General features: G+C 46.0%; 1 protein-coding gene across 1 annotated transcript in view; it reads right to left on the bottom strand.

Annotated features, from left to right (window-relative positions):
• Positions 1-1,960: 1,960 nt before the first annotated feature.
• Positions 1,961-22,983, bottom strand: part of ndp (norrin cystine knot growth factor NDP) — a 29,844-nt gene continuing 8,821 nt past the window's right edge. Inside the window, exons 2-3 of the mRNA XM_014164471.3 lie at positions 12,116-12,705; positions 1,961-4,587 (exon numbers count right to left, since the gene is read on the bottom strand). Coding sequence (XP_014019946.1) covers positions 4,363-4,587; positions 12,116-12,319 — 429 coding nt within the window. The 5' untranslated portion in view covers positions 12,320-12,705 and the 3' untranslated portion in view covers positions 1,961-4,362. The remainder of the gene's footprint in view (positions 4,588-12,115; positions 12,706-22,983) is intronic.

Raw genomic sequence — 22,983 nt, 5'->3', positions numbered from 1 at the left:
GCGCCTTGCAGTCGGATGCCAAGTTGTTGCCATACCAAGCGGTGATGCAGCCAGTCAATATGCTCCATGGCGCAGCATTAGAACTTTTTGAGGATCAGAGGGCCCATGCCAAATCTTTTCAGCTTCCTGAGGGGGAAGAGGCATTGTCATGTCCTCTTCTTTACTGTGTTGGTGTGTGTTGTGGACCATTCTAGATCCTTAGTGATGTGGAACTAGAGGAGCTTGAAGCTCTCGACCCTCTCCACTACAGCCTCATCGATGTGAATGGGGGCGTGCTCAGCCCTCCATTTCCTGTAGTCCACAACCAGGTCCTTTGTCTTGCTGACGTTGAGTGAGAGGTTGTTGTCCTGGCACGACACTGTCAGGTCTCTGACCTCCTCCATATAGGCTCTCATTTGTCGTTGGTTATCCGGCCTAGCACTGTTGTGTCATCAGCAAACATAATGATAGTGTTGGAGTCTTGCGCGGCCATGCAGTGGTGGGTGAACAGGGAGTACAGGAGGGGACTAAGCACACACCCCTGAGGTGCCCCTGTGTTGAGGGTCATCGCATCTCCCTGACCAAGGGCCTTCTCCCCCGATTGCTCAGTTTGGCCGGGCGGCCAGCTCTAGGAAGAGTCTTGGTGGTTCCAAACTTTTTACATTTAAGAATGATGGAGGCCATTGTGTTCTTGGGGACCGTCAATGCTGCAGATTTTTTTTGGTACCCTTCCCCAGATCTGTGCCTCGACACAATCCTGTCTTGGAGCTCTACGGACAATTCCTTCGACCTCATGGCTTTGTTTTTGCTCTGACATGAACTGTCAACTGTGGGACCTTATATAGACAGGTGTCTGCCTTTCCAAATCATGTCCAATCAATTGAATTTACTACAGGTGGACTCCAATAAAGTTGTAGAAACATCTCAAGGATGATCAGTGGAAACAGGATGCACCTGAGCTCAATTTTGAGTCTCATAGTAAAGGATCTGTATACTTATGTACATACGTAATAAGTAAAACATTTGCTAAAGAAATTCTAAAAAACGATTTTTGCTTTGTCATTATGGGGTATTGTGATGTCATTATGGGGTATTGTGATGTCATTATGGGGTATTGTGTGTAGATGGATGAGGATTTTTTAATTACAAAAAGGCGGTAACGTAACAAAATGTGTAAAAAGGGAAGGGGTCTGAATACTTTCCGAATGCACTGTATACCCAACACATTCACTCATTTTACCACATCCACTTTTTACCTGGCATAGTTCACCACTATAGTACCTTTGATCTTCATGCCTAATATAAAGATCTTTGGTTGTGTCCAAATGCGCTATATGATTCAAAATAAAATGTTGGATCCAACAACCCAACCCTGCAGCGCCAGGCCAAATGGATCCTGTTGTGTCTTGGACCATCTAAAAAGCATCACAGTGAACAGAATGATGTGAAGTCATCATCCAATTTGAAACATATGGCTGTGAATGATAATTTCCTTTGTATGATTTTTATTGAACGTTGAATGGTTATGATTATCACCGTTGTGAGGAAAAAGTCAAAGATTGTAATATGAATCAATGATTTGAAGGGTTATGAAAATACCATATGTGCCTTATTGTCTCCACCTGGAAACATTCCAACCCAAGAATTCCTGGAGGGGCTAAAATGAATTCTATATTTGATGATGACATGTGCGCGTGTTGTTTCTGTTATTAGAACTGCAGCACTGTGTGTGAATGTGTGTGTGTATGTGTGTGTGTGATCATGGCTGCTTGCATTGCCAAACAGCTCATTCATATGCCACTTTTAGGGCAGCCATAAGAACATTGTTAGCGTCAGTGTGACAAGCATTATGTTGCTCCTCTGTCTTGCTGTCAATTCAATCCCCACATAATTATACCCCCAGGTTCACGGCATGGAACTGTGTGCGTGTGCTGATGAAGGAGACACACAGAGAGGAGACAACCAGTGAGGGACAGATCAATCTCTAGAAACAAAGGAAGAGTGTTTTATTATGTTCATGTGTGAAGCAGCCAGTGGTGCTGTCAGCGGAGAGCTGCATTAAAAAGTCCTCAGACCAGTAAATTGTATGATTTCATAGGGGAGGGTACAGTTTGAGGCCATAGCAAAGAACAAAGGCATTTCAGAGGAGTGTGTGTGTGTGTGTGTGTGTGTGTGTGTGTGTGTGTGTGTGTGTGTGTGTGTGTGTGCGTGTGTGTGTGTGTGTGTGTGTGTGTGTGTGTGTGTGTGTGTGTGTGTGTGTGTGTGTGTGTGCGCCTGTGTGTTTGTGTCCATTCCACTCTATTCCAGAATGTAACCCTCCCCCATACCGTAACCTGCTAGATACACTAGTTGACTTCTGATAAATTCAATGGTTTGGGACTGTCTTAAATGCACTAAAGAGGAACATGCACATATCCAGAGTAAGTCAAAATGATGTTTTTCAATTGTGACTGGTGAGCAGCACAAGCCGTACAAGTTTCCTTTCTCAAAGTATCTAACCCCTTGTATCGTAATTACATCATTAGTAAAGTAGTAATACTTACTGATAACAAAACATGTCAGTAATCATAAACTCTGGCATGATAATAATATTAATAGTTTCAACATCAACAACAACCATATTGTCAGTTGCACAGAGTATTTAACATAAGCATTGACAGACCATTTCCCTTTAGAGAGCGTATGCAACTCCACAAAATGGCTTCCCATCAACAGAATGTCCCTCCGGATACTCCACTCTGCAGCCTCTCTGCTGCCAGTCATTTTGTAAGAGTCTATCCTCTGAGAGTCATGTTTTACACAGATAGATGAAAGGCTGGGTTTGAGTGTGCTAAATATTTATGGTCTGGCTAGGAGCCAGGGCTCCGGTGCAGTTAAAAACAGTTAATACACATACAGCATATATTGTAGGATACATGGCCTGTTCTGTCTCATGCTGCTTTTAAAGGCCCAGTGCAGTCAAAATTGAGTTTTACCTGTGTTTCATATCATATTGTACAACAGCTGTTGAAACTAACACTGTAGAAGTGTGAAAAAGTGTTATCAGTGTTATTTCCTGATAGTTACTAGTTGAAAATACAATCTACACGGAACCTTATCAGCAGGTTTGAATGGATAGGAGTTTGGGCTTTCCATGGTGACATCCCCATTGGTTAATAGACCAACAACATAGAAAGTTCAAAACCTCTCTGCCAATAACAGTTTCCCCCTCCACACTCAGACCACCCTCAGACAGTCCTAGCAAAATTCTAGCTTGAGAAATAGTTTTTTGCTAAAAAGCTATTTTTGACCATTTTAATGTTAATCTGTTACAGTAAGGTACTTAATTGTTAACCTAAAAATGATTTGAGATTAATATAAAAATGGCTGATTTGGGCCTTTAATGTTTGTTGTTGTGTTGTTGGGCACTGGTGGGTTTTTATGACATTGGCACCATGTGTTTATTGATGCCTGTAATGATGGATGACTGGTGAGAGAGTGTGTGTAGTAAGAGAGGGGATGTGTGTGTGGATGTGAGTGTGTGCATTTGTGTTGTTTTTGCCTGTAATGAGTGGTGAGAGGTTGGCTGAAACCCAAAAAGCAGTTAGTTGTTTAGGGTCTAAATTTATGGGAGGGAATGGAGGCTTGTATGGGATCCGGGGGAATCACATCACACAGCAGAAATGACTCCTTCAGGGAACCTTGAGGAAGTGATTGTTCTGCTTGTTCTAGACCCACAGAATTGGGGATCAGGGTTCCTAATGGGTGTTAGGTTGGGGACTGAGCCACTGGAAGAGGAACAGGAACTCAGGTCTCAGAGTCTTGCAGTTGGATCCAGACTGATAGGTAGTGAATTTAGGATTTTAAAAAAGCAGTTTGACAAAGAGTCACGAGAATTAAGGTTCTCTGTCAGGCCTAGAAACACAAGTAGAACCATGAAATTGTACATGGGGTTCCTCAATGGTTCTTAACTCCCCCTCCCCTCCCCAATATCCCTGTTCCAATAGTCCAGGGCTCCTCTCCTTGTACATTTATGGTCAGATAGCAGTTGGGGCGCTGAAGTCATTATCGCCAACAGGCATAATGGTTCTATATGCGTCCATGGGTTGGGCCTAGACTCACGGGTTTTAGAGTTCGATAGGGTGCTAAGGGTTCCACTACTTGCAGATGAAGGCCAGCGGGAGAAGTTAGGGCGCTTGAATCATCATACAGGGACAAAAACACTGTCTTGTTCCATAGGTCAGGTCTAGACTCATGGGTTCTACAAAGGTGTGGGTTCTTCAAATTCTTGAGTTCTAGGATTCCACTCCTTACAGCTGCAGACTCACAGGGATAGAAACTCTCAAAGAGCCGGTTCTAGCGTTTCTAGAGTTCTAAAGTGTTGTAAAATGTTATTTTCTCTGCTCAGCTGCACTCCTCACAGTTGCAGGCAAGGATGTAGCGGTAGGTGGCGGTGATGCGTGTTCCTCCGGCACAGCGGAGCCTCACAGCCTTCAGCTTGGAGGTGTGGGGCCTGCAGCAGAAACAGGTGCTCTTAAAGGGCTGCTTCAACACCGAACTGAAGGAGATAAGAGGGTCGGAGCGGGACGTGTGGCTGCAGTGGCCCTCACACCGAGCCAGCAACACCATCTGGATAGGAGGAGAGGAGAGGGGAGGAGGAGAGGAAAGGGGAAGATGTGAGGGGAGAGGGGAGAAATCATACACTTAAAGGGAGTTTAGAAAACAATAAAGTTATGTTATCCTGTTCAAGGAGCTGATGTCTATATACTATAGTTCGTGTCACAGTCAGGCTTTGTATTCTCTACTGTAATCTACAGCCTGTAGTTTAACTCCCAGTCTGTGGCCTTGCGCCTGCTGTGATAGGAGTCAGGCTGGTCAATCCCACTGTTAGCACTGAAATCTCAGGGTTAGTCACAAGCACATGCACGCACGCACGCACACACACACACACACACACACACACACACACACACACACACACACACACACACACACACACACACGCACATTAATCACATGAGTAACCTCGCCTGAGACTAGCGTTAGCTCCCTGAGCTCTCAGCAGGCTAACAGCAGTGACACACACACACAGTATCATAGCCCTAATGAGTGATCTTGTTAATTACTAATGATTCCGGGCTCCATCCTTTCTGTGTGTTTGTCTGTCAGAAGAACACCACGCTACAGAACATGGCTGACCCTTTTCTTTGTGTCCTACTGATCCTCATCTAGAGGTGATGGCCTGCCTGTGATGTGACCACTTTCCATTGCACAGATACACACACACACACACACACACACACACACACACACACACACACACACACACACACACACACACACACACACACACACAGACATACACAAACACACATGCACACCCTCTGATGCCTCAACAGTGAATCATCACTCAAACACACTTACCAGTACAAACACACATACACACACACACACACACACACATTGCTGTCGTGTCCGCAAGTGGACTCCTGTGTCATGTTCCCTGTCAGCTGCCTCGTGTCGCCACCGATGTCACCCTCTCTTACAATAGCTCATCTGGGGATAGGGGATATGGATATCTTTCTGTCTCTCATTCTCTCTCTCTGTTTCTCTCTCTCCCATTCTCTCTCTCTGTTTCTCTCTCTCTGTTTCTCTCTCTCTGGATATAGCCTGTCTGGGGATAGGGGATATGACACACACACACTTGCCGGCGACGACTGCAAGGGAGTTAGCAGCCACTTTAGGAACGTGTCCTCATTACAATAGCTGAGGACTAGACAGTGAGCTATCAGCTAGGAAGAGTTTCAGGTATTTTCACAGAGAGAGGTTGGAAGGCTTTGTGTGTGTGTGTGGAGGGGGGAGAAGTGGGGAGAATGGGCAGAGGAGGATGGAGATTCAGAAGACCATGGCAAGTTGACAGCTGGGCAGCAGATCAAGGCGCCTTCCCCTTGCAAAAACCTTCCCCCTTCCCAATCAAACTTACAGATACACATGCACCTACTTAGGCACTGTTGCATACAGTGCATTCGGAAAGTATTCAGACCCCTTCCTATTTTCCACATTTTGTTACGTTACAGCCTTATTCTAAAATGGATTCACTTCATTTTTGTCCTCGTCAATCTACACACAATACCCATGTAATGACAAAGCAAAAACAGGTTTTTAGAAATGTTTGCAAATTTATAAAAAATAAAAAACAGAAATACCTTATTTACATAAGTATTCAGACCCTTCGCTATGAGACTCGAAATTGAGGTCAGGTGCATCCTGTTTCCATTGATCACCCTTGAGATGTTTCTACAACTTGATTGGAGTCCAACTGTGGCAAATTCAATTGATTGGACCTGTTTTGGAAAGGCAGACACCTGTCTATATAAGGTCCCACAGTTGACAGTTCATGTCAGAGCAAAAACCAAGTCATGAGGTCGAAGGAATTGTCCGTAGACTTCCGAGACAGGATTGTGTTGCTGCACAGATCTGGGGAAGGGTACCAAAACATTTCTGCAGCAGTGAAGGTCCCCAAGAACACAGTGGCCTCCATCATTCTTAAATGGAAGAAGTTTGGAACCGCAAGACTCTTCCTAAAGCTGGCCGCCCGGCCAAACTGAGCAATCGGGGGAGAAGGGCCTTGGTCAGGGAGGTGACCAAGAACCTGATGGTCACTCTGAGAGAGCTCCAGAGTTCCTCTGTGGAGATGGGAGTCTAGTCAGGATTGAGGGAAAGATGAACGGAGCAAAGTACAGAGAGATCCTTGATGAAAACCTGCTCCAGAGCGCTCAGGACCTCAGACTGGGGTGAAGGTTCACCTTCCAACAGGACAACGACCCTAAGCACACAGCCAAGACAACACAGAAGAGGCTTCGGAACAAGTCTCTGAATGTCCTTGAGTGGCCCAGCCAGAGCCCGGACTTGAACCCGATCGAACATCTCTGAAGAGAACTGAAAATAGCTGTGCAGCGACGCTCCCCATCCAACCTGACAAAACTTGAGAGGATCTGCAGAGAAGAATGGGAGAAACTCCCCAAATATAGGTGTGCCAAGCTTGTAGCGTCATACCCAAGAAGACTCGAGGCTGTAATCGCTGCCAAAGGTGCTTCAACAATGTACTGAGTAAAGGGTCTGAATACCAATATAAATGTGATATTTCCGTTTTTTATTTTGAATACATTTGCAAAAATTTCAAAAAACCTGGTTTTGCTTTGTCATTATGGTGTATTGTGTGTACATTGATTGAAAAAAAAAACATTTTAATCAATTTTAGAATAAGGCTGTAACGTAACATGTGGAAAAAGTCAAGGGGTCTGAATACTTTCCGAATGCACTGTATATGTGGGACAGAGAGGTCCTCCTCCACAAACAACAGTCCCCTAGGAACCCCTGTGTCACTCTGGGCCTGGCCCTAAGCCCAACAAGGGATCACTTACACTCATTAAAACTCCTTTACAGCAGGAACTGTCACTATCACTCACTCCTCACTACAGATCCTCAGTGTCAAACCATGGACTGCATGTTGTATAGTCCACATGCCTTATACCTCAGAATAGGAGCAGAAAACTCCATCATATGTCACTCAGCGCCTGTTTGCCACACTCTTTTTCTCGCTTCTCTCTGTCTCCCTTACTAATTTTTCTCTTTCCCTCTCCACCCCTCTTCTTTCAATCTTTCTATTATTTGTTTCATTTAGACCTCTCTCTCACCTCTCTCTTTGTCCCTGTCTCCCTCTCTCTCTTTCTGTCTCTCTCCCCCTCTCTCTTTGTCTCTGCCTTCCCCCATCACCCTCTCAATTTCAATTCAATTCAAAGGGATTTACTGGCGTGGGAAACATATGTTTACATTTCCAAAGCAAGTGAAATAGACAATAAACAAAAGTTAAATAACCAATCAGAAAGTAAACATTACACAAAAATGTTTCAAAAGAATTGAGACATTTCAAATGTTATGAGCTTGTCAATGAGCTTGACACCTTGAAAAGCTAATTTCCTGATGATGGCTCGCCACTCTTAGTACTTGGCAACTTCAACCTCCCGACTTCTGCCTTCAATTCATTTCTAACCAACTCTCTCTTTCCCCTCCTTGCCCCTTTTGACCTCACCCTTTCCCGGTCCCCTCCCACCCACAAGGCAGGCAATACTCTTGACCTCATCTTTACTAGAGGCTGTTTGCCTACTAATCTCACTGTAACCCCCCTCTAGGTCTCTGATCACTACTTTGTTTCCTTTTATGTCTCCATTTCCTCCAACCCTAACCACTCAGCCTCTACCCAGATGGTCAGGTGCCATCGCAATCTTTGCTCTCTCTCTCCTACACTACTCTCTCCTCTTCTATCCTATCATCTCTCCCTTCTGCTAAATCCTTCTCCCTCCTGTCTCCTGATTCTGTCTCTTCAACCCTACTCTCCACCCTTTCCACATCCTATGACTTGCACTGTCTCATTTCTTCCCGGCAAGCTCGGCCCTCCCATCCTGATCCGTGGCTGAGTGTCTAAGCAGAAATGGAGGAAAACTAAACTTCCGGAGGACCTATCATCCTTCCACTCCCTCCTCTCTACCTTCTCTTCCTTTGTTTCCGCTGCTAAAGCCAATTTCTATCACTCATACCAGTTACTCTCATAACTGGTATCCCCCAGGGCTCGGTTCTAGGCTCTCTCCTCTTCTCTCTATACACCAAGTCACTTGGCTCCGTCATATCCTCATATGGTCTCTCTTATCATTGCTATGCAGATGACACTCAACTACTTTTCTCATTCCCCCTTCTGACACCCAGATGTCGACACGCATCTCTGAGTGATAGCTCAGCTTGGATGTTGGCCCCAGACCTCACAGTTATAGAGGGCATTAGGTTATTGTCCCATTTTGTGAATTCTTGGTTGGTGAGTGGACCCGAGACCTCACAGTTATAGAGGGCAATGGATTCTATAACTGATTCAAGTATTTCTAGACAGATTGTAATTGGGATGTTGAATGTTATGTTCCTTTTGATGGTGTAGAAAGCCCTTCTTGCCTTGTCTCTCAGATCGTTCACAGCTTTGGGGAAGTTACCTGTGGTGCTGAACATTGCTGCGGGAACTTGCTTCCATTCAGCCACAAGAGCATTAGTGAGGTCGGGCATTGATGTTGTGCGATTAGGCCTGGCAGGCAGTCGGCGTTCTAATTCATCCCAAAGATGTTCGATGGGGTTGTGGTCAAGATCTTCCACACCAATCTCGACAAACCATTTCTGTATGGACCTCGCTTTGTGAACGGGGGCATTGTCATTCTGAAACAGGAAAGGACCTTCCCCAAACTGCTGCCACAAAGTTGGAAGCACAGAATCATCTACAGTGTCATTGTATGCTGTAGCATTAAGATTTCCCTTCACTGGAACTAAGGGGCCCGAACCATGAAAAACAGCCCCAGACCATTATTCCTCCTTCACCAAACTTTACAGTTGGCACTATGCATTCGGGCATCCGCCAAACCCAGATTCGTCCAACGGACTGCCAGATGGTGAAGCATGATTCATCACTCCAGAGAACGCATTTTCACTGCTCCAGAGTCCAATGGTGGTGAGCTTTACACCACTCCAGCTGATGCTTGGCATTGCACATGGTGTTCTTAGGCTTGTGTGTGGCTGCTCGGCCATGGAAACCCATTTCATGAACCCACTTCTACGCTGCTGCTACTCTCTGTTATTATCTATGCATAGTCACTTTAATAACTCTACCTACATGTACATATTACCTCAATTACCTCGACACCGGTGCCCCCGCACATTGGCTCTGTACCGGTTACCCCTGAATATAGCAACGATATTGGTATTTAATGCTTCTCTTTAATTATTTGTTATTCTTATCTCTTACTTTTTTTGGGGTATTTTCTTAACTGCATTGTTGGTTAAGGGCTTGTAAGTTAGCATTTCACTGTAAGGTCTACACCCGTTGTATTCGGCGCATGTGACAAATAAAATTTGATTTGATTAGCTCTTCGTGTTGTTGTTTTCTGTTTTCTGGAAATGTGGGGGTTTGATGGGGAAGCTGAAAGGTCAAATATACTGTTTAGGCTTTCTACTGCCAAGTTTACACCTTCACTATTGCAGTGAAACATTTTGTCCAGGGAGTTGTCTAAAAGGGATTGGATATTTTGTTGCCAAAATGTTTTTTGGTAGGTTTCTACACTACTTTCCTTTCATCTGTAGCATTTCTTAATAGTCTGCAGTTTGTTGGGCTTTGATGCCTCTTGGTTGAGTGTTGCTCTTTTCAAGTAGACTGTGATTTTGCTGTGATCTTATAAAGGTGTCAGTGGGCTGATTATGAACACTCTGAGAGACTGGGTTGAGGTCGGTGATAAAGTAACCTACAGTACCACTGCATTGGGATGAGTTGTAGGAGTCCCATAGGAGTCCCCTCGAAGTCTACCATTGACTATGTACAGACCCAGCGTGCAACAGAGCTGTAGGAGTTGTGACCAATTTTTTGGGTCTGTTTCGTCGTAGTTGTGTCTAGGGGGGCATATTTGGGAGGGAATGCTGTCACCTCCAGGTAGGTGGTTGTCCCCCTGTCAGGATGTCTGGTTCTTGTCCAGTTCTGGCATGTGCCTGGCGCTGCTGTGGTCTGGATGTAGGTCTGTTACGTCTGTGTGAGGTGCTGGGACTGCGGTTGAGTGCCATGTCTTTCAGGGTCCTGGCAAAAGTAGGGACTGCTGCTTTGTAGAGGTGGACCTGGTCTTAAAGGCTGTTCAGGTCCAGGGTGGAGTGGTGGTCCAGGGTGGAGTGGTGGTCCAGGGTGGAGTGGTGGTCCAGGGTGGAGGGGTGGTCCAGGGTGGAGTGGTGGTCCAGGGTGGAGTGGTGGTCCAGGTAAGCATTTGGTTTTGAGGTATTTTTTCGTGGTAGCAGTGTGGAGATAACCACTTGTGCATTGAGGAAAGTGGAATAAACTTTTTCAATCTCTCCCTTGAGTGCTGTGGCCACACTTTCCTGCTGTGGCCACCCTTTCCTGCTGTAGCCACCCTTTCCTGCTGTAGCCACCCTTTCCTGCTGTAGCCACCCTTTCCTGCTGTGGTCACCCTTTCCTGCAGTGGTCACCTTTTCCTGCTGTGGTCACCCTTTCCTGCAGTGGTCACCCTTTCCTGCTGTGGCCACCCTTTCCTGCTGTGGCCACCCTTTCCTGCAGTGGTCACCCTTTCCTGCTGTGGTCACCCTTTCCTGCTGTGGCCACCCTTTCCTGCTGTGGCCACCCTTTCCTGCTGTGGTCACCCTTTCCTGCAGTGGTCACCCTTTCCTGCAGTGGTCACCCTTTCCTGCTGTGGCCACCCTTTCCTGCTGTGGTCACCCTTTCCTGCAGTGGTCACCCTTTCCTGCTGTGGTCACCCTTTCCTGCTGTGCTCTCAGGTTGTTTGTGCTTGCCTGGTCTGGTCTAGGTGAGTCATGCTTCTGTTTTGTGTGAGGTGTTATATGTGGGCCACACTGCAGACATTTGCTATTCTCTCTTTGGGGGCTCATTTTAATTTTGGCCTAGGTGAGGAACTCACACAGAGAGACTGCACTTATTGAACAGACTGCATTTATCTACCTCTGCCAGGGGTCACTGAGAGAGAGAGAGAGAGAGAGAGAGAGAGAGAGAGAGAGAGAGAGAGAGAGAGAGAGAGAGAGAGAGAGAGAGAGAGAGAGAGAGAGAGAGAGAGAGAGAGAGAGAGAGAGAGAGAGAGAGAGAGAGAGAGAGAGAGAGAGAGAGAGAGAGAGAGAGAGAGAGGAGAGAGAAATACATAGACAGTGAAAGAGATAAATACATAGACAGTGAACAATAAATGAGAGAGAGAGAGGGAATGACATACTCGTTAGAGAGAGCAGACAGACTTTTGGCTGTGTTTTCCCTGTCTGTAGTCCCAGGGGTCTGGTTTGGAGGTTTGAAGCAGATTTCTGTTCTGATATTTATCATGTAAAACATCCTGTAAAAGCTCTGGATTGGCGCTGTTATCTTAAACAGCTTGTTAGCAGGAACACTGGGGATGAATGACAGGATTGGCTTACAGTGTGTGTGTGTGCGCCCACATGTGTGTTTTGACTTACAGGGAGATCTGACCTCCTTTATCATTATGTATCTGCTAGTGTATCCTTGTCTGTGTGTGAGAGAGCGTGTATGTGCACATGCTAGTGTGTTTGTGTGCACATTCAGCCGGCTTACCTTGGAGTTACACTTGTAGATGGGGTGTGTGATGGTCTCTACGAAGTGATGCCTCATACAGCGGTCTGGGTCTGTGTCTCCCAGGTGTGTGCTGTGTCCGTTCTCTGCCTTACTGCTGCTGGCATGCACTACCACCAATAGGGGGAAGAAAACCAGCAACAGCACCAGCCCTGAGGAGGGAGAGAGGGGGGCTGGGGGTCGCATACTTGGGCCAGGGAGGGCTGGGGTGGGTGGGACAGGAGTTAGGGGGTAGTGGGGTAAAGTCCAAGAGGCACGGAGGAACTTTAGAGGTGACACAAAGAGGGCGAAAGAGGGACACCCTCTGTCTTTCTCTCTGTCCAATTTTTTTCTTCTTCTGTTTGTCTGTTTGTCTCTCTTCTCACTGGGAGTGACTTTTCTTTCTTGTTTTCTGTCTCTTTCTTGTTCTCTTTACTGACGTGAAAAAGTGAGGCTTTCCCTTGTCCTCTCTCTAATGGAATTGGTGTGGAGCTCCTAGCCCTGGCCCAATGTGCTGCTGCAGTTTGGTCTGTGGGTCCTCACACCGGTCCTCACACTGGACCTCTCCATATTGCCTGTCTGTGTGTCTGGATCTGAGGATAGAGGGAAATAATAAAGGGAGGGTAGATGGGTCAACTCTATTCTTTAAAGCACCTTACATATTTCACCTCTAATCGAGGACTGATTAAGACCTGGGACACCAGCTGAGTGGAATCCCTGACTGATCAGTGGTATGAATCAATCTATTAACTGAGGAGAGAGAAAATCATGAGAGCTCTGGGCCTTGAGTTTAGACTACGCAGGGGATGCATTGTTTCCAAACATTTGTGATTTGATTTATACAAATGTTACAGTAGCTATTTAAGTTTGGTTGCGGGATATGGTTGGATCTGAATTGATTTCACAGCTATTTGTGTTTTCAAATCCTTTCTAGTCTTTGAAGAAATTCCGCTCCCACAGATCTCGTCTGGTACAATTCATATTGCTTCGTTGTTGTTGTAATATTGCCCGTTCTAATATGGCATTTCCACTAGGCATTCGACGTTACAGCCTTATTCTAAAATTGATTAAACTGATTTTTGTTCCCTCATCAATATTCACACAATACACCATAATGACAAAGGAAAAACAGGTTTTGAGAAATTGTTGCTAATTTATTTTAAAAAAAAACTGGAAAAAGGGAAGGGGTCTGAATACCTTCCGAATGCACTGTGTGTGTGTGTGTGTGTGTGTGTGTGTGTGTGTGTGTGTGTGTGTGTGTGTGTGTGTGTGTGTGTGTGTGTGTGTGTGTGTGTGTGTGTGTGTGTGTGTGTGTGTGTGTGTGTGTGTGTGTGTGTGTGTATATATATATATATATGAGAGCCAGTTTCATCATAACGCTTGATGGTTTTTGCGACTGCAAATATATATATATATATATATATATACACTGCTCAAAAAAATAAAGGGAACACTTAAACAACACAATGTAACTCCAAGTCAATCACACTTCTGTGAAATCAAACTGTCCACTTAGGAAGCAACACTGATTGACAATAAATTTCACATGCTGTTGTGCAAATGGAATAGACAACAGGTGGAAATGATAGGCAATTAGCAAGACACCCCCAATAAAGGAGTGGTTCTGCAGGTGGGGACCACAGACCACTTCTCAGTTCCTATGCTTCCTGGCTGATGTTTTGGTCACTTTTGAATGCTGGCGGTGCTTTCACTCTAGTGGTAGCATGAGACAGAGTCTACAACCCACACAAGTGGCTCAGGTAGTGCAGCTCATCCAGAATGGCACATCAATGCGAGCTGTGGCAAGAAGGTTTGCTGTGTCTGTCAGCATAGTGTCCAGAGCATGGAGGCGCTACCAGGAGACAGGCCAGTACATCAGGAGACGTGGAGGAGGCCGTAGGAGGGCAACAACCCAGCAGCAGGACCGCTACCTCCACCTTTGTGCAAGGAGGAGCAGGAGAAGCACTGCCAGAGCCCTGCAAAATGACCTCCAGCAGGCCACAAATGTGCATGTGTCTGCTCAAACGGTCAGAAACAGACTCCATGAGGGTGGTATGAGGGCCCGACGTCCACAGGTGGGGGTTGTGCTTACAGCCCAACACCGTGCAGGACGTTTGGCAATTGCCAGAGAACACTGGCGCCCTGTGCTCTTCACAGATGAAAGCAGGTTCACACTGAGCACGTGACAGACGTGACAGAGTCTGGAGACGCCGTGGAGAACGTTCTGCTGCCTGCAATATCCTCCAGCATGACCGGTTTGGCGGTGGGTCAGTCATGGTGTGGGGTGGCATTTCTTTGAGGGGCCGCACAGCCCTCCATGTGCTCGCCAGAGGTAGCCTGACTGCCATTAGGAACCGAGATGAGATCCTCAGACCCCTTGTGAGACCATATGCTGGTGCGGTTGGCCCTGGGTTCCTCCTAATGCAAGACAATGCTAGACCTCATGTGGCTGGAGTGTGTCAGCAGTTCCTGCAAGAGGAAGGCATTGATGCTATGGACTGGCCCGCCCGTTCCACAGACCTGAATCCAATTGAGCACATCTGGGACATCATGTCTCGCTCCATCCACCAACGCCACGTTGCACCACAGACTGTCCAGGAGTTGGCGGATGCTTTAGTCCAGGTCTGGGAGGAGATCCCTCAGGAGACCATCCGCCACCTCATCAGGAGCATGTCCAGGCGTTGTAGGGAGGTCATACAGGCACGTGGAGGCCACACACACTACTGAGCCTCATTTTGACTTGTTTTAAGGACATTACATCAAAGTTGGATCAGCCTGTAGTGTGGTTTTCCACCTTAATTTTGAGTGTGACTCCAAATCCAGACCTCCATGGGTTGATAAATTGGATTTCCATTGATTATTTTTGTGTGATTTTGTTGTCAGCACATTCAACTATGTAAAGAAAAAAGTATTTCATAAGATTATTTCTTTCATTCAGATCTAGGATGTGTTGTTTAAGTGTTCCCTTTATTTTTTTGAGCAGTATATATATATATATATATATATATATATATATATATATATATATATATATATATATATATAAACACTAGCAGTCAAAAGTTTTAGAACACCTACTCATTCAAGGGTTTTTCTTTATTTTTACTATTTTCTACATTGTAGAATAATAGTGATGACATCAAAACTATGAAATAACACATATGGAATCATGTAGTAACCAAAAAAGTGTTTATGAGGTAGTCCCCTGGAATGCATTTCAATTAACAGGTGTGCCTTCTTAAAAGTTAATTTGTGGAATTTCTTTCCTTCTTAATGCGTTTGAGTCAATCAGTTGTGTTTCTGACAAGGCAGGGTATTATACAGAAGATCGCCCTATTTGGCAAAATACCAAGTCTATATTATGACAAGAACAGCTCGAATAAGCATAGAGAAATGACAGTCCATCATTAATTCAAGATATAAAGGTCAGTCAATACGGAACATTTCAAGAACTTTTAAAGTTTCTTCAAGTGCAGTCGCAAAAACCATCAAGCGCTATGATGAAACTGGCTCTCATGAGGACATGATTCCATATGTGTTATTTCATAGTTTAGATGTCTTCACTATTATTCTACAATGTAGAAAAAAGTACAAAATATAGAAAAACCCTTGAGTGGGTGTGTCTAAACTTTTGACTGGTATGTGTGGCCTTTTAATATGGGATGTTGTTTATGTGATTGCTGCAAAACGATTTGCCTCTTGAGGATGTTAACGTTTTCTGAATCAGAATCGGATGATGATGATGACGATGATGACGACTACGATAATAGCTATGATAACTATGACAATAATGTTAACTATGATAACCCCGACTACGATGATAACTATAACAACGATGACAGTGATTACACCAGTTGCTATGCCAGCCAGGTATGTGCGATATTAAAATGACTGTGATAAACAACTGTGAAGGCTGGCTGTCTGAGAGGTAGAGGTAGGCTGCCAGTGATCCCCTCAGTAAGAACAGATTGTGAAGTCTGCTGTGCTGTATAAACCATGTAGCAGCACATGTTACTGGCCAGCTAAACATCTTAGGGAGTATTTATTTTAACAGGCCAACTGATACTTATAGTCCTAACAGGAGGAATTCTAAAGTTTTTAATGATTCCCTCTAGAAAGAAAAACACTGGGATGGAGGAATGGAGGGATGGAAGGTTTTAATTGAACTGAATGGATTCCTCGATTTTTGTACAAATGAGGAAACCCTAGCAGAGTTGTTTAGAAACAAAGAAGAATGCTAAAGAGGAACTTTTGACGTAATACAGGGTATTGTTTTGCTATAAATTATAATTTCCTCTTTTGGAGCATGCCAAACCCTGCTCTGGAGTTCTGTTACTGAGAGAGTCTCAGGGAAGTGAGCCATGGCCCACACACACACACACACACACACACACACACACACACACACACACACACACACACACACACACACACACACACACACACACACACACACACACACACACACACACACACACACACCTCACCATGCACCACTCCCATCCCCAACACACACCACCCCTGCCTCTCACCAAGCCTATTAGCAACGCTGCCCCAGCCAATTGAACTGGCCAACACTCTCAACACCAATGCCTTTGTCAGGAGAACCATAAAAAGCTAAGTATCTCGGGGTAAGAAAAGAAAAACATGAATACAGATGAAAATATGTAGCATCTCTGGCGGTGGCTTTGTGGCCGTGAGAGAATTTGTTGGGAGAGCAATTTGTTTTAATGAAAAGTCATTCCTGGTGGAGAGGAAAGGGTCTGGCTAGAGGCTGTTTGTGCATGTATTGGGTTAATCCTCTGTGTAATAAAATAACTGAGTTCTCGGTGTGTGTGTGTGTGTGTGTGTGTGTGTGTGTGTGTGTGTGTGTGTGTGTGTGTGTGTGTGTGTGTGTGTGTGTGTGTGTGTGTGTGTGTGTGTGTGTGTGTGTGTGTGTGTGTGTGTGTGTGTGTGTGTATTGGTAGTGTGGGAATAACATTGGAGTGGGCTGCCAGGTCAACCCATGCATCACACACCCACGTGCTCCTGGCTATAGGACCCCCTCTGTCACTCACACACACACACACACACACACACACACACACACACACACACACACACACACACACACACACACACACACACACACACACACACACACACACACACACACACACACACACACACACACACAGAGTCAGTGAAGCTGACACAGGATCTGGCAACAACACAAATGCCTCTGTGACGGGTCCTCTGTCGTCAACATCATATCCTCACTGACATATTGGCACACACACGATAAAACACACTCGGACGGACGGACGGACAGACACCTGGACGGAGAGACAGACAGACGGATGGACGGACAGACAGGCAGTGAGGACAGACAGACACAGACATTCCCGTGTCAGGAAGCGTCTCCACCCTGTACCTTGGTTCACCTGCCCCACGCTTCCTGCTGATCTGTTCAGCAGCTCCTGGCCCACCACCGCTAAAGGCTAATAGACAAAACATGACCTGATACTATATACACAACCACACGGCAACACACACACACACACAGACACCACACACACACACACACCTTGTTTATGCTGGACTGCCATCCTCATTTTGTCCCCATTTAGTTCACTTTGGGTCAACCCTTAGTACTTTTGTGTCTGTATGTCTCTCCCTTTCTCGCTCTCTATTTCTCTTTCCACTGCTTTCCTACTTTGCTGTTCCCTGTACCCCTTTGACAGATATGCAGCTAAACATTTTGTCACTGCATCCCTCATATAGCATTGGGTGTCATTACTTGTTAGCTGCCAATACTCCACTCCGTAGACAAAACTCATTCACCAGCAATAAACAGGCAACCACACGCACCATAATTGACATTGACAAGCCTCTTAGATCCCACTTAGTCTATCTGTGATTGCCAGTCTTATGAGCTTAGTGATCTAGTGACATCAACACATTGTCTCGCAGGGCAGCTAGCGCAGCTAAGACTGGGGGCTTCCAGAACAATATCAGGAGAATGAAGGGCAGGTGTGTGTGTCTATGTGTGTGTGCACATGCACTTGCAGGGGGAACCCTAAATTCCTGAGAATAATGGTTGGGATGAGGGACAAGTGTGTCTGAGTATGTGTGTCTGTGTGTGTGTGTGTGTGTGTCTGACTCCCCTTAATTGGGGGAGTTGTTTGAGGGCAGAGGGCCCGAGAGGGGTAAAGGGCAGACTGTGGTCCTCTCCCCCAGCTCCCCCACACCTGCCCAGGACTCAGATTTATATAACACTGGGTCTACACAAACAACAAGCTGGAGCCTCCTCTCTTCTCTTCACTGCTATTGGTACTGCGTAATGCCCAACAAGGTATCACAGTGTGACTTCAATATTCAACGTTTGTCCAGGGGGGGAGGACCACAGGGATAAACATCAGATTTATACGGTGAAGTATAATGGTTAAGGTAAGGGTTAAGGTAAGGGTTAAGGATTAGGATAGGGTACTTAAAAAAGAGACCCTCTGGGCCCCTCTCATCACACCAAACATCTACATTGGCAGTCGAATCCCGTACGATACAATCGACTCATTATTTTTGAATTAACCTGAATTTTATTAAAGTAAACAACTCGGTTTTATTTCTATCACAGAAAGTTGCTAAGCTGTGCCAGGCTTGATCCGTTGCCTTGCCTGCTGTCATTATTGTTATTATTATGCTGTAACTTTCCGTTTTGAGAAACATTTGATATTGAGAAGCAGTCAGACATGTCTACTGTTATAGCTGTGGGAAAATACTGTACACCAAATACAGCTCTTAGTCTGTCTGTCTGTCTGTCTGTCTGTCTGTCTGTCTGTCTGTCTGTCTGTCTGTCTGTCTGTCTGTCTGTCTGTCTGTCTGTCTGTCTGTCTGTCTGTCTGTCTGTCTGTCTGTCTGTCTGTCTGTCTGTCTGTCTGTCTGTCTGTCTGTCTGTCTGAGACACTCCAGGTCTGTATGATTCAGCAGCGCCAGGGCTTGGCCCAGTCCCCGACTGTCTCTAACCCAGTCACAGTGACCTGTCTAAGGGGTAGAGTGGAAAAGAAGAGGGGGTGGGGAGGAGGGTTTAGGGGTAGATAGCAGACCTAGGTGAAATATGGATGAATAGGAGAGGTTAAGCGAGGGAAGGAGGGGATAATGTAGGTTAGGGGGCTGAGAAGAGGGAGGCACTTAAGATATAAGCCCCAGTAATGAGATACTTTTACTATCAGCCATGTTCCCTCACACAAAACAAGTCCCCTTCAAGTGGGAAGTGGCCAAAATGAGTCCACTTATGGGGGGGGGCTTAGGGGCACAGGCTGGCTCCAAGAAGGAGTTATCCAAAGTCATTCTGATTCTCTTCCTATAACAAGCAATGTGAAGATACAGATTTTGGCAGTCTTATCACTTCAGGGGCTTCACATCCAGTAGCTAGGAATAGGCTGTCCCCGGACTTGCCATCACACAACAGATTTGAGATTAGGCCCATTCTGGGCCGCCTATTAGCTCTCTGAAGAGGGGTCCTAGTCGTCTTGTTGGGCCATTAGTGCTGCGACATTCCTGACATTCAGGAGCCTAGGGGCCAACCCTCCACTGATACGCATGGAGACCCTTCACCTAGCCCACACACACACACACACACACACACACACACACACACACACACACACACACACACACACACACACACACACACACACACACACAGCTCGCAGGCATAATGCAATACCCCCTCACCCTAACCGCAAAAGCCCCTTGACATAATTCTACTAAACACAAACTGTACCCTGTTAGAAGACTGAACTGGATAAAGTAACAAGGGCATGCAGCATTGGGCCGCTTAGGTTTAGTAACCCAGTAATAAGTGCAGACAAGTCCCCATTTTAGGGTTCAGCGATGCAATTCCAACCAGTTTAATTTATCTGTACATATCCATTTAGTGTCAACAGGGCCCAAAACAAGTCCCACATAGCCCAAAGATATACTATTGATATCCACAGAGAATGCAGTCAATCTCAGGGCTTTGGCTAAATGAAACATTAAGACATAAAACCATCCAAAACATCCCTTTGGGGCTTTTGGGGGAAATAAATAACTTATTAAAGCAGAGAGAAGGAAGAGGAGAGATTAGTTTGTTGCATTTTTCCCATGCTATGGTTGGAGCCACACACATACACACACACACACACACACACACACACACACACACACACACACACACACACACACACACACACACCACACACACACACACACACACACACACACACACACACAGGCACACACACATACATACTACATACCCACACACACACACACACACACACACACACACACACACACACACACACACACACACACACACACACACACACACACACACACACACTGAGCTAACTACTGGACCTCCAGGTGACTGCAGACCAGGAGTTTCTGTGCTAAGCCGAGGCAGACAGGGATACTGGATGATTTCACACACCACATTCCCACCTAGTTTAACATCACAATATGTGTTGTTGTTGCTGTCAGTGAGTTGTGGTGAGGTAGAAACATCGCTGCTGCCCACCTCTCTTTTGTGTCTTTAGCTGGAGAGTGGAGTCAAATGCATACATGCACACGCTCGCGCTGGTGTCTGTGTGAACTGCTGGGATGCTGGTACGGCTGGGGAATGATAACTTCTGAGGGATCCTCTCCTCTTTATCTGTGTGTTGGAAGTAGTTGTTGTGGGGACTTGTCTGTCTGTCAGTCTCACTAGGCAACTGCTGCCTGCCAGTCGTACAACTGCAGTGGAGGAGATGGAGGGTTGGGGGAGTATTTGTAGGTAGAAATGTTGTTGTCAGTTATTTTTCTCTCTTCCCTCTTTATATCCTTCTCTCCCTCTCTAAATTCTGCAGCATCTCCAATTCTATTCCTCTCTGTACCTCCTCCCTCCCTCTGTCTCTCTCCCTCACTCTGTCTCTCTATCCTCCTTCTGTCTCTCTCCCTCACTCTCTCTCTCCCTCACCCTGTCTCTCTCCCTCACTCTGTCTCTCCTTCTGTCTCTCTCTCTCTCTCCCTCTGTCTGTCTGTCTCCCTCACCCTGTCTCTCCCCCTCACTCTGTCTCTCCCTCTGTCTCTCTCTCTCTCCCTCTGTCTCTCTCCCTCCCTCTGTCTCTCTCCCTCACTCTCTCTCTCCCTCACTCTGTCTCACTCTCTCTCTCTCCCTCCATCTGTCTCTCTCCTTGCATCTGTCTCTCTCCCTCCCTCCGTCTCTCTCCCTCCCTCTCCCTCCCTCCCACTGTACATCATTGTTTTCTGAACACCCTCCTCCATTGTTTCAGCTTTTAATAAACTAAAGGGCAGATTCTTTAGGGAGGGGAGGGGTGTGTACACCACACACACACACACACACACACACACACACACACACACACACACAGAGAGAGAGAGAGAGAGAGACCCATGGCATTCCTCTCACACTACACTAACACCCTTCAAAGCTAAGCCCCTCACTAAATATATCCCCCTGGTAGAGATAAGACAAATAGTGTGGATTTGAGGCCAGTGTTCAGCCAATGACAGGCGGACATGAGAGCAAGGCTAAGCTAATGTTAGCTTTACAATTTAGGCTTCTTAGAAACACCACTGGCTAGCAAGAGAGAGACAGAGAGAGAGAGAGAGAGAGAGAAAGAGAAAGAGAGACAGACCTGCACGTGTGTGTGTGTGCATGCACATGTCACTGTCTATGTGTACAAGTCTCTGTCCATGTCTGTGAGTGTGTGTGTGTGTGTGTGTGTGTGTGTGTGTGTGTGTGTGTGTGTGTGTGTGTGTGTGTGTGTGTGTGTGTGTGTGTGTGTGTGTGTGTGTGTGTGTGTGTGTGTGTGTGTGTGTGTGTGTGTGTGTGTGCTTTAGGTGGTCCAGTGCACCCCTCTGATCCTGTTAACCTTGCTTTGATCTGAGTGGACCTCCTCATCCCAGGGCTCAGTAGTTAAGACCCTGTAACCCCAGTCACTGTCTGATGATCACGTCTATTGACCTGGACTCTCTGTACCCAACTACATCACTCAGGACTCTTTAGACTAATCACACGCCCATTTGACAACATCACAAAGAACGAATGGGACACAGTGGCATACACTTTGATACTGAACACAGTGGCATACACTTTGATACTGAACACAGTGGCATACACTTTGATACTGAACACAGTGGCATACACTTTGATACTGAACACAGTGGCAGAAAATGAAGGGCTAAGCTTGAGTAGCGGTGGTGCTGCAGTGAATTATAGCCATGTGATGAGCAACTCAACCTTACCTTTAACAGCCTCTAGTATCAAACGTAGGCTTTTGTCTAGGCTTTAGCTCAGAGGGCTACTGCAGTCTTGAAGGGCGTGGACAGCCCAGATTTGATACCTTGTTGTTTGCATGACTAAAGAAGACCTTACCACAAAGAGCTCTCCATCCATCAATCCATCAATCAATCAATCCATCCATCCATCCATCCATCCATCCATCCATCCATCCACCAAGTTGTTTGTTTTTTCCACATTGGGAACACATTTTCTTCTCCAGTCATTATCTGGCACATTGTTTCACTGCTAGAATTACATTACTGAGCGTGCAGTGTGTTCATTAGTCAGAGGAACATTCCTGCTACAGTGAGACATAACAAACTGGCCATCTGAGTTTCACCACAGTCCAAATAAATAGACACACACACACAGGTGTGTGATGGTGGGAGAACGCAAGATCCCCCTCATACATGGATGGACACACACACGCTGACACGCATGCATGCACGGTATGCACGCACACACAGACACACACACACACACATCGGTCGGACTCCACATGTGTCTGGAGAAGTGTGTGATGCTTCAAACACACCTCCGCTCCTCCTACTCCTCTCCAAAC

This window comes from Salmo salar, chromosome 21 (genome assembly GCF_965601325.2).
Source record: "Salmo salar chromosome 21, fSalSal1, whole genome shotgun sequence".
Taxonomy (NCBI): domain Eukaryota; kingdom Metazoa; phylum Chordata; class Actinopteri; order Salmoniformes; family Salmonidae; genus Salmo; species Salmo salar.
Note: the sequence above shows the minus strand (reverse complement) of the source record. Positions and strands in the feature narration are given on the sequence as shown.